Source organism: Dipteris shenzhenensis, chromosome 15, assembly GCF_047967505.1.
Source record: "Dipteris shenzhenensis isolate YYH24624 ecotype China chromosome 15, Dip_SZ_1.0, whole genome shotgun sequence".
NCBI lineage: Eukaryota > Viridiplantae > Streptophyta > Polypodiopsida > Gleicheniales > Dipteridaceae > Dipteris > Dipteris shenzhenensis.
Window position 1 is genome coordinate 26,876,195 of NC_141610.1, and position 15,444 is coordinate 26,891,638.

Here is a 15,444-nt window from a genome sequence, read left to right on the forward strand (position 1 = left end):
GGAACCAATGATTTGAATGCATAGATGTGTGTGACATGTCTCTATGCCTGATCTATCTCTATCTCTTGTGGCACAGTCACCTCTGTCTAATCTGCCGCTACAAGGTCGATCTGTGGTGATGCGTCTCCATCAAATAGAGACCAAAATAGACTTGGTCATCAAAGTGGATCAGCCGGGAGAGTGGCCCAAAATGGTGTCCCTCTCGAAATAGACAGTGGTACCATCCTCAAATCTCATACTAGACTGGCCAAGTACATAGCAAATGCTCCTCTGTCTCCACCTTGCTAGCGTGCATAACCTACAGATGCGCTATTCACTAGGCGTTCATGTGGCTCTCCTTGCCTTGACCCTCGGCTAATGGGACGAGCCCTGCAGGTGTAGAGCAGGAGACAGCTAACATGAGAGCAAAGTGGATCAGCAGGAAGAGACGATGCAGAGCGGCTGAGCTAGAGACCACGCACCATGCAGAGGGTAACCAGAGCACGTACGATGGAGGTGCAGCCTATCTTAGTTCTCCTTAGAGGACAATGATCGACCCCTCGCCACAGCGAGACACAACATGACAGACCTAAATACGAGACATCTTCGCATCCCACCAAAGAGCCACCATGGCTCCTAGATATGTATTTTGAGCACTAGTTTGGAAAATTTGAATTTTTGAGATTATTAGCATAGCACTCAGCAAGGGCCTTAGGGAGCTCTTTGCCTCTGCCCACAGTGGCTTGTATGAAGTACCTTTTGATTGTACTTTGTCTCATAGGCCTACGAGGCCTCCTGTGTGCAATAGTTAATGATCGTGTAATGCGCAACAAGACCTTCTTTAAACCTTTGTGCAAGGCGTATGCGTATGCACCATAAGAGAGAGAGAGAGAGAGAGAGAGAGGGGGGGGGTTAGAGAGAGAATGTAGACGACACCAGATTGGGTCCCTGTACCCCCTAGGGGCTATCTGGCACGCTAGCTGATCATGAATGTCTATGCAGATGCGTGCGAGGGGGCATCTTAAAATTCATTTGCAAGCTGACTTTCTACACTTCTTTTGCTGCCAGAAATTGACTGAGAAAAGAACAGGAAGCAGACCATCAACAAGCTTTCAACGAAAAAAAGTAGAGAAAAGCCAATCATTGGTTGATGAAGACACAGAGAGAACGTATTTGGATGAGTATGGATTATTTTGCAGAAAATAGGGTGCAATACATGTTAATTTTGCAGAGTGGTTTTGTGAGTCTTTTACTTTGATGGTCTCCTCTGAAGTCCAGTCTAGCTCTGTCTCGCATGTCTCCATCACCTCTTGCTATTTGATATGACTCAGTAGATCCTTAGCTGGTGGGACGAGCCCCGCAGTTGTCTAATTCCAATCCTCAATGCATGTGAGACTCTTTCGTCCATAGGTATTGGAAGACTCATCTGTCCTCCATGTGAGGCTCTTCTATCTCCAAGTACTAGGATATGATAATCACTCTATCCTCCGATGCTCTTAGAAAGTGATTGCGATGGAATTAGAAATTGATAGTGAATTCCTGGCTCGCCCCCAAGTGTGTGGTGTATGGAGTTGGAGTAGATCCAACCGTATGATTCTGCTGATCTCATCTCATGGGAAAGGGCAAGACATCCAGAGTGCTCAATGTACTATAAAGGAGGGAGGCGATCCATCTAAATAACGTGACTGGCAATTAATTTGGAAATACATGCACACCAAGCCGTGCTAACCTCTCTATCCACTAGGTGTCTGGATGATTCTAGTGCCAACCTCAGTAGTCTCCAACTGGGCAGGGCCCAAATCAGACTAAGATATCTCATTGTCTGGAAAGTGACATTGATTTAGAGTAGCGTCATGGCAAACTCTGCCTGTACTATTTGATGAGGGACTGAGGGCTTACTCTGAATCATCCGAGATCCCATAATCACCTGAACCATGTCAAACATGCACCGACAGATCACTCCCCCAAAAGGTGTGTTGCATACATGGTTGTCGGCCGTACCAGTGAATTAGACAATCTTTACTTGGTCGAGGGATCCCTGAAATGTGCAAGTCGAGCCAAAGCTCTCTAACCTCTCGTAAGCCCTACACTGAAGGTTTAGCTTGACATGTGATTTTATCCTTCGCGGTTCTGGATTTAGGTTCTGAAAGAAATGCATATACTGAGCTAAGTGTGATTTTTTCAAAGATGCAAATGCGTACCAGCAGAAAACCAGCTTGCTACAAATTCCCTCTAAACTGGCAAATATCCCTAGGATTGCAAATGGGAGGATAAGCAGCTTAGACCAAGGCAATCACAATCTTATCAATTAGCTCAACAAGTAAAGATTAGGAATGATTCCATCCTTCAATAATATCCCAATTGGAACAGTATCGACGTATCATTTTGGTATGGAAAAGAGTAATAAGCATGGCCTGCATACCTGATGCCAATTGCCCTGATTATACCCCTCCATGGATTGATGTACCGATCAGACAAATGCAACAGCATGAATCATCGTGAATATTGGTCCTGTGAAAATTGCCCCTAGGTAAGTGTAGGACTGCACGATCTCCATCGGCTACCCCCAAGAAGTGAACTATGTTGATGCAATACAGCTTGTGTATGCCTGCTGTGAATGAGGATATGAGGACAACCTCTTTATATGCCTGCTGTGAATGAGGATATGAGGACAATATATCTGCATATAACAATATCTGTATCATCAGGTCAGAAAGCAATGACCCCTCACCTCCATGGTGGTCAATGAAGGTCGTGATTGCATTAATGTAGAGCTTGGGCATCCTTGCTTCACTCCGATTGTGCTCTCAATCCAATCCAATAGGCCATCTAGGGCATGTACTCTTCCTTTGACTGACTCATATAGACTCATCACCCCCCCAGATCAAAAGTCTTGGGATCTGCATCTTCTAAAATCTCTTAATCATACGAGATTGTGGAATTGTGTTAAAAGCTTTCCACAAGTCTACAAAGCAAGCGTAGACTTTTTGGATCGCAATCTCGCCTCCTTGATGATGGCTCGCAGATCTCTACTAGTGTAGGTCTCTGAGAACCCTCCTAGGATAGACCAAAGGGTGCCGTTACAGTTCCACACAGCCATGTGCAATTTGTTGTGTACCTCCGTCCAATAAGTCCCACACCACCATGTGCTGTTTTTATCCTTCTCCTTTTTCTCTGGATCACCTTACCATCTCTATACGCAGCCCATTTACCTTCCTGTCTTGTTGACGTACTCAATCATCCCCTCCTGTGATCTTGCTGCAAGAGCTTGACTTTATCATCTAGGTATGTCCTAGTCCCCTTTAGTGTTGCCCTCGTGCCTACAAAGGTAAATCTGTCCACTGCAGTCTGGAATCTGATCATCATTGGTGTTGTTGGTGCATCGGCTTTACGGACTCTCCAGGCTGCATTAAAGGAGGATAATCTCATCTTGTTAATCAAGGCGTTAGCATGAGCCCTTCGGGTGTCACCCACTGCCAGTCCTCTGACTAACGTTATCTCGAATGGCACTAAGACATGAAATTATTTTGCGTCTTTAATAATGGCAATGAATGACAATGCTGCAGATAGGTCTGGACATCAGATTCCTGCACACTAGGGTCCTTTCAAAATGATTCTCTTTTTCCTTATACAGTGGATGGTGCTATCACAATATTTTGGCTTCTTGGTTGCATTCATCAAAGAAGCAAGGCTATGCTGAATGATGCATTTGGATTGTTTGGTTGATCAGGCCTATAATAACCATGTCTTAGAGAATTCAACATCAACTAGGTTTATGAATGGGGTGGTTATGTGTGAACACAAATTTCTCGAGGGGAGATGGTACGATGATGAACAAGAAATGGAACAATCCAAAAGGAAAGGGGGAGGGGGTTGATGATTGGGATCGAGCGGCAAATGAGATTGATTATAAACTGAGATTGATGAATAATCATTGTAATCAATTGCAGGTATTTGCATGTGCAAGTCGGGACAGGGAGAAGGTAATTGAGATGTCTCGTAGACTAGGTTTTCTTACTGGAGAGGAATCAACTGTCATGCTGGATGCACATACTGAGGCTTCCTTTGTAGTGGGGCTGCCATTTTCTAAGTCTGGAGGCTTTGACTTTCAGTCTGCCAACATGACACGAAGAATTTCAGAGTTGGGTGCAACAATGCTGCGACACCGACTCACACCGCCACCTGATGAAGCCTACAGTTTACATAGGAAGCTCTCGGGAGCATTTTTGGCTTGCATAAAGCTAAAAGCTGTTGTTCCTTGCAGAGAGATGTTTCTGGATGTTTATGAAGCTTACAATTTTCCAGTTCAAGATGATGAACAATGTGCTGCACAAATATAGTTTATCTTCTCTAAAAGAAGACTCATAATATTCGATTTAAGAGTTTTTAAAGAATTTGAGCACTCATTTGGGAATTCTTAAGGTTGTAAAGCCTATTCAGAGTCAGCCAATAAAGCAGGCCATGTTAAAAGTTATTTTGAATTTTTTGTGAAATGCCTGTTCAACAATTGCGTACACTTGCATTGTTCATTCTTTAAAACAAGAATGATCAGTTTTAAAGTACTTGGGCATTCTCAGGAACACTGTAGTTTATTAGTGGTTGTAAGGCCCGTCAAAAGTCGACACAATAAAGAATGCAACATTTAATATGTTTTAAAACATATATGAAATGGTTGGATTCTTAACGTTGGTGTATCTTTTCTTGGCTAGCTGCTTGATTGTAAAATAAAATAACTTCAGTTGGAGGTGCTATAATCAGAGGTGCCTGAGGATGTATCTTATCGAAGCCACAGGGGGAGTCTACTGCAGCGGCAGCGGAGTCAGAGTACTAGGATTACTAGGTTTTTCTGACCACTACCTGGCCTAGAGCCTCCCATCCCCCACAATATCCTCAACACACACCCCCCAGCTACCTGAGCCCGAAGGTGACAGTATCCAGAGACAAAGAGGTTTGAGCCAGAGGATGGACTGTATTGGAGTTGAAATGCAAATCTTTTGATCAATACTATTATGTATTGTAGAGTTTAAAGCAAATCAGATCTTTTTGACAAAAAAAAGAAGGCAGGAGATGACCCTGACCACTTGGACTTCGTCTTCCAAGGATCCACCAGGCCCAGATTGATGAGATATTGAGGAGACCCAACAAAGCTATCCAGGAGGCTGCAAGTCGACTCTGCTTCACTTTGGTAGATCTAGGGAGATATCTTGCCCTCTGTCTAATGCATGACCTCCTACATCCAATTTTTAGCACAGGATGGAGCTAGATGCATTTTATCATGCTCTGTATTGTTCCCAGGCATATAGATAGAGATATAGAGATGCAATGAGCCTAGCCACAAACACCTCCTCTATATATAGTCCTTTCACTGTGGGACTTTTGATCATGTACCCAGGTTGTACTTTTATTTTCAGTTTTTATTAATGTCCATTGGACATGATGATTGTACACGGGTTTTCTTTAATTCTCTCTTGTTGGGTGCGAGAAGCAAGGGAATGAGAATGAAGTGCAAAGGGAGCAAACAACATACTGAAGCAAGAACGAAGTACTGCTCAAAAGGATAAGAGGAAAATACAAAGGGTGGCCTATATGGCCCCCAAGTCAACCATATGGTTGACCAGAGAAGTCAACTCATAGAGTTGACCTGACCTACAAGGCTCATACCAAGGCTAAGTGCTAACAAACCCCCCTCCATGGTATGGCTGAAGTATCCTAGAAATATCTCAGGAATACTTGGAAACTACATCATGGTTGCTTATATTTGTCCTAGAGGGATATAGCAACCTATGATATGTACAGAGTGATCCACGTAACATTGTATGTCTTGTTCTTTTTTCTCGTCTATCTAAAATTATTTTTGATTCATGCGGTGAAGTAGCAAGCTCAATGAGTTCGACTAGGACTTCATTTCCAATGAGATTGTCATCTCATTACTTCCTTTTTACCCTACTTACGTGAGAAACCTAATGTACTCTACATCCCTCTGGAAAGGCGAACTCATAAATAAGTTCTCCAATTTTGTTTAGAATTTGGAATGGTCCGTAATACCTAGGAGACAACTTTGAACATTTACCTGTCTTAAGGGATTCTGAAGATTCCAACAAGCTAAGATAGACTCTCATTTTCTCATTTTCTACGATGAGGGTTTGCATAACTTCTTGCTCTATCTTGAGGCTTTATAATGCTATCTTTAGCTAATTTAAGTATTTAATTCATATCATCGAGAAAGTCTTTGGTTGCTTGAATCTTTTCTTTTTCGAGCCCCACCGTAATTAGGACTGTAGGTTGAAATGGACTAAAACCTTGAGTTGAATCAAAATATTTGTCTTTTCAGAACACATACATCTTCTAAATTCCAAGGTCTCCAGCACTCGGACTATCATGACACTAACAAAAAGAATGCCTAATGTCATTATTATTCAAGACACATACTCTACCTTTGTTGAGCAGGTCACCATCTCCAAGACTATATTGTTTCCACCTAATCCCCTTATCACCACCATGTGGTGTGTCACATTTCCATGTGACTCAACGAAAGCTCCTTGATTTGTTGGAGCCCTCCTCATAGTTGATTTTCATATTTTAGAAAAGTGAGGATCGAACTCACATTTTTCTTTTAAGAACTCTAGGAAATCATTTTGGTATTGAGTAAAACTTATTTCATTATCCATTACCATTCAGCTTAGGGAATCTCCTACCACATTTAACTTTCCCTTCCACTATATTAGTCTGATATTAAATTCTTGCAATTGTCCCATCCAATTGTGAAGCTAAGTACAGAGTAGCTTTCACAGCTATAGTAGAGTGCGTTTGGCTTCACAAGTTACTTGTAGATCTTGATATCATTCAGTCCGACTCTACTATGATCTACACGGATAGCCAGAGTGCTTTGGCGGTTGCTAGAAACCCAATGTTTCATGCGTGCACAAAGCGTATTGAGGTCCACTACCACTATGTTCGAGAGCGACTATCTAGTGGAGACATCCAATTGTCCTATGTTTCCACCGAGGACAACTTCGCAAGTCTTTTCACGAAAGCTTTGCAATGGCCCAAGTTTGAGGCATTTCGATGTGCTTTACACTTGGTTAGGCTGCTTCTTGTTGAACCAAGAGATGCATGAAGCTCTAAGCATAAAACAGTTGCCGCTGTGTGATATCCTAGTGTCATAACATCTTGCCCAATCGCTGTCCGTGAATGCATGCAAAACAAGTGGGGCCTCTGAACCATGGAGTAAACCCAAATGCTGTGTGGCCTTCAAGTATCAAAAGACCTGCCCCGTTGCACTCTTCTGTAGTTGTGAAAGCTACTCTGTACTCAGCTTCAAAACTGGATGTGGCAATTTTAGGTAGCTTCTTGTTGAACCAAGAGATGCATGAAGCTCCAAGCATAAAATAGTTGCTGTTGTGTGACACCCTAGTGTCGTAACATCCTACCTAGTCGTTGTCCATGAATGCATGGAGTAAACCCAAATGTTGTGTGGCCTTTAAGTATCGAAAGACCCTCTTCACTGCTTGCCAATGCTGCGTACTAGGCTTGTGCATGTATCGGCTAAGCTGGGAAACATCATATTGAAGATCAAGACAAGTTTGACAAAGGTATATGAGCCAACCAACAGCTTGCTGATAGAGGGATGCATCAAATGGTAGACTTACATCCTCGAAGGAGAAATGAAAGCCAGGACTCATCATTATATCCCCCTCAACATATGCAGAGTGTATGCCCAAATAATAGTGCAACCGGCCCATATCTATCATGGGAAAAGACTATTGTAAATCAGCCTTGAAATTTGTAATTTGTTCCATTTCTGGCCTAGTGATAATCATGTCATCCACATATTAAATTTGAATTAAAAATTTTGATGCACTATTTCATACATAAAGAGTGGCCTTGATTGGGTTGTTTTGAAAGCCACGGGCTGTCAAAAATGCATGTATCTTCGCATACCATGCCCAGGGTGCTTGCTTCAAGCCATAGAAGGCTTTTCTGAGCGAGCAAACCCTATTTTCAGAACCTAATTGTTCAAAACTGGCAGCTGAGTGACATAGACCTCTTCCTGAAGATCTCACCATGAAGGAAGGTAGTCTTGATGTCCAGTTGATGAACCTCCCATTGCAGATGAGATGCCATAGCAATAACACATCTGATAGTAGTAATGCGTGAGGTGGGAGCAAAAGTCTCCTCAAAGTCAATGAAAGACGTGTTGCTGTGCATATCCCTTTGCAACCATGTGGGATTTGAGGCAAACGACACTGCCAACAGCTTTCCTTTTCACCTTGTAGACCCACATTGTGCCTATGGCACGCTTGCCTGTTGCGAGTCACACAATTCCCAAGTGCAGCCTTCATGGCATCCATCCATTCGTTGCTGTCAAAGGCATCCTTGTGACATAAGGGTTCCTCATTGCAAGCAGTAGCAACCAAAGCTACAGCCAAATAGTTGCCATGCATTTGTTTATGCGCACCTCTAGTGTGGGCTGGCAAAGGCTCAGCTTGTTTTCTGTCCTTGAGTGTGTCCAAAAGCCATCTCGGGACTGATTTTTGCTATTTAATGACATGACTCTTCTGTGCAACTGCCTGCTCAATAGCAGGATCATCAACTAAAGGCATATCAGGTTGAGTAGGAGCTATTGGTGGAGGATGTGCACTAGTAGAAGTGTATGGCACAACACTTTGCATTGGCTACTCTGGATCTGTGGGCAACTAAAAGAGAGGCAACAATGTATCAAAGACATCTGAGGATAGTTATGGCATGCCAGGTATGGGCACATGAGCTATGGCAGCTTAATGACACTTTAGAGGTATGATATCGTTGATGCATTGCCTCCTTTAGAGTCACCTCCTCCTCATGCATGTGAAGGTTGCATTCTTGGCAAGATGCATAGACTTCCTTTCAAGAAGGATGGTGCAGTGAAAGCTACACGACGCAAATTACAGCTTATTCACAGTGATCCTTGCGGTCCCATGAGAACACCTGCTTTTGGGGGTTATCTTTATTATGTTACATTCATAGATGACTTCACCAACTACACTTGGGTCTATGGTCTTAAGGCAAAATCAGAAGTGTTTATGCATTTTAAAAACTTTGAGAATGAGACACGACTCAAGGTACACACACTTCGCACAGATAGAGGGGGGGAGTATATGTTTCATGAGTTTGAGGCATTTTTGAAGGAGAAAGGCATCACGCATAAGCTTTCACCAGAATGGCAAAGCTGAGCGCAAGAATCGCAGTCTTATGGAAATGGATAGATGCATGCTTACCAATAAAAAGTTGCCTCACAGGTATTGGCTTGAAAGCCTCATATGTGCCAACTATGTTTCGAATCGAGCTCCCACAAAAGCTTTGAAGACAATCACTCCCTATGAGGCATGGAATGGGAGAAAGCCTTCAGTGGATCACTTTAGAGTTTTTGGTTGTGTTGCATATGCCCACGTGCCTGCGCAATTTCGACAGAAGTTGTCAGATAAGGCACTTAAATGCATTTTTGTGGGGTATAGTTCACAAAGCAAAGGGTATTGTCTCTACAATCCTGCTTCACGTAAGATTTTTGTAAGAGATGTTATATTCTATGAAATTCAGCACATACACATGCTGAATTTCAAATTCCAGCTTCTTCAGATGATGTTTTTGAGGGAATGCTTCCTATAGCATTGGGTTCCCCCGTTGAGGTTCATGCTGAAAATCAAAATTTACAACAACCTCCTCTTGATCCACATGCCCCGATTCAACCACAGGTTGATTTTGTACCTCCACAGGGTGTGGATGAAGTTGTCAGGCAAGAGATTCAAGAGATACATGCAACCAAAACAGTCCCGAATTGGTTGCTACTGACTCTCAGTGAGAGTAGGCTTTGACGCCCCATTGCCTGGCCGAACTCGTAGTGCAGTAAGGCACGCAAGGGGAGCTCTTTCAGTTGAGACAGCTTATGCATGGACTCTTCTTGATGAAGAGGAGCCTGACTCTTTTGAAGAAGCTAAGGATAATGTGCATTGCATGCATGCCATGCACAATGAGTTGCAATCCATTGAGAAAAATCAGACTTGGGATGCTGGATTTTTAGCCAATGTTTGAGCCGATTGATTATCATAGTATATTGTTGTTGGTTTGATTCATCAAAGTAATATGTTTTTGACAAGTCTTCTAAGCCATATAGGCTCACATGCACCTGTAGTGAGTGCTTTATATTATGCTTCAGTTGGGGTACGTTTTTTCTCTAAGCGTCTTGGTTTGAGCACATTTTTCTGAGCATGGCCTATATTGTGATTTCGTAGACAATTTTATCATAACATCACACACCATTTAGTCATAAAACTACCCCAAGAAGATACTATATACATTTCTACCCCACAAAGATGCCGCTAACATCACACACCCTTTAGTCATAAAACTACCCCACAAAGATGCTATATACATTTAATTACATTTCTTTCCAATAGTATTTAGGGCTTATAAGATCCCTTTATTCACAAAACTACTTTTCATGTCTACTTTATTTCAACACCCTCCACCTATATCATCTGTCATTCATACTATCATGATAGATAGTGAGTTATTGATGAAATGATTGCAAGTCACATGGTGAAGAATTTAGGGTGCAAATTTGCATGCATCTATGCCGAAACATTTATTAGTTGCATCAAGGAGATACTCTAAGATTCAATTCACCATGATGATCATTTGTACACAACTCATAGTTTTGACATGCAAACCTTAACTAAGATATGACATGATTGTCACATCTCTAGCAAATAGAAAAAGTTTTATGAAACCAACATGCTCAAAATTGAATATGCAATATTAAGATTAATATTCATGATGGGTACTCACATGATGTACTAATAGTTCTTCAATATGATTACTACATCTCTAGCAAATGAAATAGGTGCAAGACACCACAAAAGTTATGCATGTTCAATACTAGGGCATCACAAGCAAAATGAATTGCTTGAAGGGAAAAACTCATGTCAAATTACTAGACTCAATCTTCTCTACTGATGTCATCCACATAGATATTGCGATGATGCCTTCTCTCTTTGATGGGGGCATTGAATGCAATGTCATTACACATCATCTCAGCCATAGCACCTCCATAAGAAGGTAAAAAGCTAAAATAGATCAATCAATATCGATGCCTCATTGATAATAATATTCTCCAACAAATAGGTTTAAAAAGATAAATCACGAGAGTAACATACTTACTAGTCGTCTGGAAGGTTAACAACCATTTCCACATCTTTGGAATCATTTAGAGTCCCATAGTTGCTTAACACATTTCCCTTTCCTTTTTGTCCATCCAAAAATGGTTGCAATATAGAATTGCAAATGTCAGAATCATTCTCAATAGATAAGCATGCTCTCCCAGAATGCACGCATGCTTTTTGCATAGAACCCCAGTCCTAGCACCTAAGTCCACCACATGTCCAGAAATTGGACACAAGAACTCCAGGAAGTACAACATCATGCATGGAGCCTTCTCTAATGCACCTCTCCATGGAATACTCTCTCCATGTTTTATAGTCTGCTCACTTGGTGGTAAATAATGATGAAACAAACTACTTCCAAAAGCAATGCCCAATTTGGTACCAACCACAAAAGCATTTCTAGGATAACAAACACAATACATACCAGCCCAATGAAGAAGGCATAAAACCACAACATCCACCTAAAGACAAGAAAAGAATTAAACTTATACTTAGTACAAGCCATTTCATTATACAAGAGCATAAATTCTTTCAATAGGTCATTGTAAGATAATTGTCTCACCTTATGATCAATACTACCAACTTTGATTGTATAATATGCATCCAAGCATTGCATGTACATTCAACATGCAAACTCCAATCTACTGATCCTAGCATAACGCTCAACCAAATGAAGAACATGAGGAGCACACATAACTAGGATCTAGCCAGAATCTGAAACAATTGTGGCCGCTACTAGCAAGGAGTAGCGTACATGGTCCTCTGTTAATAAATTCCAAGATGGAGATGTGGAATCCTCTACTCTAAGAGCTTCTAGCTGTGTAGGCAGATCAAGAATGACAAAATCTGCAGCCCAAGCAACACTCTTACCATTTCTTATTTTTCTTTCACCTCCAAGACCCACAAAGTATTCCTTCATGTCTATATAGGCTTGTGTGAAGTTTGAGACAAATAATTGCTTCCCAAACTCGACATAATCATAGCACCAAACCTTGCAATGTGAAGCATCACATGTGCCACTCTGATTCAAAGTTAGAGAGGTCAATGGAATGTACAAAAAGCGGACAGACCTATCTTTCCATTTACATCCTTTCAAAATGGGTGTAGACTGCAGTACTTGCACATTTGTACCCACACCACATATATAAAGACACAAAGCGATAACAACATATGTTACACAAACAAATAACAGCTTGAAAAAAGATCAAGAGAACTTACCATTATTAGTACCAAGATTTTTTGGTGGCCTACTACCCTTCTTTAGTTCCATACTTGAATCCTTGTCCTTTTTAGTCATCTTCTCAAGTGTTTTTTGAACCTCAATGACCGCATCATCCTCGTGGATTGAATTTGAGCTTGATGAACCCATCTCTCCCTTTTTATGCTGTGTATACAGCTCTACCTCCTCCTCGATGCAACATCCTTTTTTCATATCGAGCCACCACAGGTAGTTCTTTCTCTCCCACTCAGAGAGCACTTGCTTCCCTTCTTTTTCTATCATGTTTGGAGAGTACATACAGAATTTTAAGTCTTGAATTTTTGTCCATACTCGACATATGGGCAACAATTTTTCAATCTTACCAACAACTTTTAAGGATTGCAAGAATGTGCACACAATAAGAGTCTTAGTACAAAAGCGAAATACTTAAGGATGGATTTTTAATTGAAAAGGAAAAAACATGTATTGCTTACCTAAATACCAATCGTCGAGATGCCCTCGTCATCTCCATTTGTCCTGTTGCAGTTGTAGCAACAGTCATTGAATCCTTTAAATCTTTATAAAGTTCAAGTCTGTTCATCGCTTGTATTTCCCCAAAATACTCTCTCAACGTAGGATCTTGAGGAAGCACAAAGCTAGCTTGTTGAGTAGCAACCAAGACCTGAGAGAGTAACCTCTCAGATTCACAAAGCAACTGATCCATCCATGCCTCTTTCGCCATCCACTTTATGAATTCTCTATCAGCTTTTGGCATCCCATAACTTGTTCTCAAATTTGAATCTGACCCTAAGATTTTGAGGGTTGCTAGTTGTGTCTCCTTTGAGACTTTTGCAATGGAGATGTTATACAACTTTTCCAATGTGACAATGGATGATTTATCATCAAATGGGTTAAAAAATCAACTTTATGTTAAGAATCATTAAATTAACCATACCTTGATCATTTTTTGACCATACTTGAGATTCACATCCTTTCGAATACTTTTAAGTGCTTTCTCCATATCAGCAACACTCAAATTTGGCTGAAGTTCCTTTAGCTTTGCCTCATAATCTTGCGTGTATAGTGGCTAGAATATATTCCAAAGAAATGAATGAGTACAATGAATTAGTTAGTTCTAATTCAAAAGACATCCATGACAAATGGTATGAAACTTACTACAAATACCATTCTCCCTAGCATCAGAGATGTCAAAGGATACCAAGTACTTGATCCTTTACTGCTTTCATTTGCCCTATGCTTTTCAAGTGTCTTTTTTTCATCCTCTAGAAAAAAGTGATAAGTACTTATTCTCATCACAGGAACACATTGTCTTCGTGTTATACAAATAATCCTTGATACTTGTTTTAATAATTGTTGTTTCATTAAGGCTGAAAAATAAAAAATATATAGCTTCAAACATATTAAGAATTGTTCACAAAACCCTTAAAAGCTCGAAAAAAGGTAACACATATAAGCAAGAACTCGCACTTACAGATTGAACCTTTGAAGAGCAGCTATTAGCTTCATTTCTGTTTCTTTCTCTGGAGTAATAAAACTTGCTAAAACTCGAATATACCATGCCTTTGATGTCTTGAATTTCTCTTCAATTAGAGACATCAATGCAACAGTACGGTGATTCCCCTCCGACACAAAAAACATCTTTCGAGACAAAAATGACCAATCAGCATCATCAATAATCTGTGCCTCAAATTTTGCATTTACATCCCTCCAACAAGAATCCCATAATTGTTCAATTTCATCTATCACCTCTTGTGAAACACCATCCGGAAGTGTTGTAGATAAAATAAACATTCCTTTCTGTTGAATATATTTTTCTACCTCTAGTGCTTGCTTTAGGCTATCCATATCAGTTCGTAGGCCTCTCACTCTTGTGTTTACAACACAACGACATAATGGGATCAAGGGAGCAATCTTTCCAGGATTGATTGCAAGAGATTCAATAACATCCTTCCCCTGGCCAATATCAAGTGCAGTAAGAAACTCTTGCTCAAACTCCTCATCCAGTTGTTTATCCTCTTTCTTTCTCTTCTTAGAAGATTCCTCCACAATTATAGTAGTTCTTAGAAGATTCCTCCACAATTATAGTAGTGTCTTCAAAGTCTTCCATCTCCTTATCCTCTTCAACTCCAATTTCAACCTCTTTTTGAAACTCTAAATTTGGTGTAGATTCCACTTGTAAACTTCTCTTGCTACTTGTCCCTCCACATCTCCTGCCTCCTCGTTCTCCTCTTCCACCTCTCCCCCTCCTCTCAGAAGTTTTTATTTTTACCATTCTACCAATGTGACAAAAATGCATTTAAAAAAAGAAGTCATCGCATGGCATAGAATAGACTTACAAGGTCAATTAAGTCCCAGCATTACTTCAATAGCATACAAAGAAAGCCCAAGAGGCTTCAAAATAGAAAATACCTGAAGCTTGATCGTGATGCTGCTAATTGAAGCTGCACTTGACGAGATGATGGGGCTTGAGGAGACTAGCTAGACAACAAAAGCATACAAGGAAAAGTTATTAAGCATACAAGAACAAGTTATTAACTACAAAAGCGTACAATATCTCGAATATACTGTGTTGTGTCTCCTAAGGCCTCCTCGTCTCCTTGCCTCCCCCTCCTTGCCTTATTTTTGGGCTCTCATGAAAATTAAAGGCAAAGCACACCAGACTCATTTCGAGCACAACATATGGCTACAACAGACAAGCTGCATAGCAAACGGATAGAAAACTGAAAATCGGGCTACAACATCGAGCGAGCGAGTGAGAGTACCGCGAAGGCTCTCAGAGGCTCATCATGCACCAACTTGATTGAGCCTCATGAGTAGCTACAATATGAACATGCAATATGGGGGACTGGTCAAGGAATGCTTTCGATGGTGGTCTTGGACTGGTCAGGGAATGCTTTCGGTGGTGGTCTTCCTCGTGCACTTGGAGATTGTTCCAATTTGGCCGTTCTCAACCTAGCCAACAACACCCTATCAGGGATGTTGCCAGCGGTCCTCAGTAAACTGCCATCCCTCCACATCCTCATGATGCAAAACAACTCCCTAACTGGA

General features: G+C 41.1%; 1 protein-coding gene and 1 pseudogene across 1 annotated transcript in view; one reads left to right on the forward strand and one right to left on the reverse strand.

The window, feature by feature from the left end:
- ABC1 (ABC transporter 1) overlaps positions 1 to 4,535 on the forward strand; it is a 111,974-nt gene extending 107,439 nt beyond the window's left edge. The window contains exon 8 of the mRNA XM_087385992.1: positions 3,930 to 4,535. Coding sequence (XP_087242118.1) covers positions 3,930 to 4,319 — 390 coding nt within the window. The 3' untranslated portion in view covers positions 4,320 to 4,535. The remainder of the gene's footprint in view (positions 1 to 3,929) is intronic.
- A 6,419-nt stretch (positions 4,536 to 10,954) lies between these two features.
- On the reverse strand, positions 10,955 to 12,693 carry LOC147893613 (uncharacterized; annotated as a pseudogene).
- Positions 12,694 to 15,444: the final 2,751 nt, after the last annotated feature.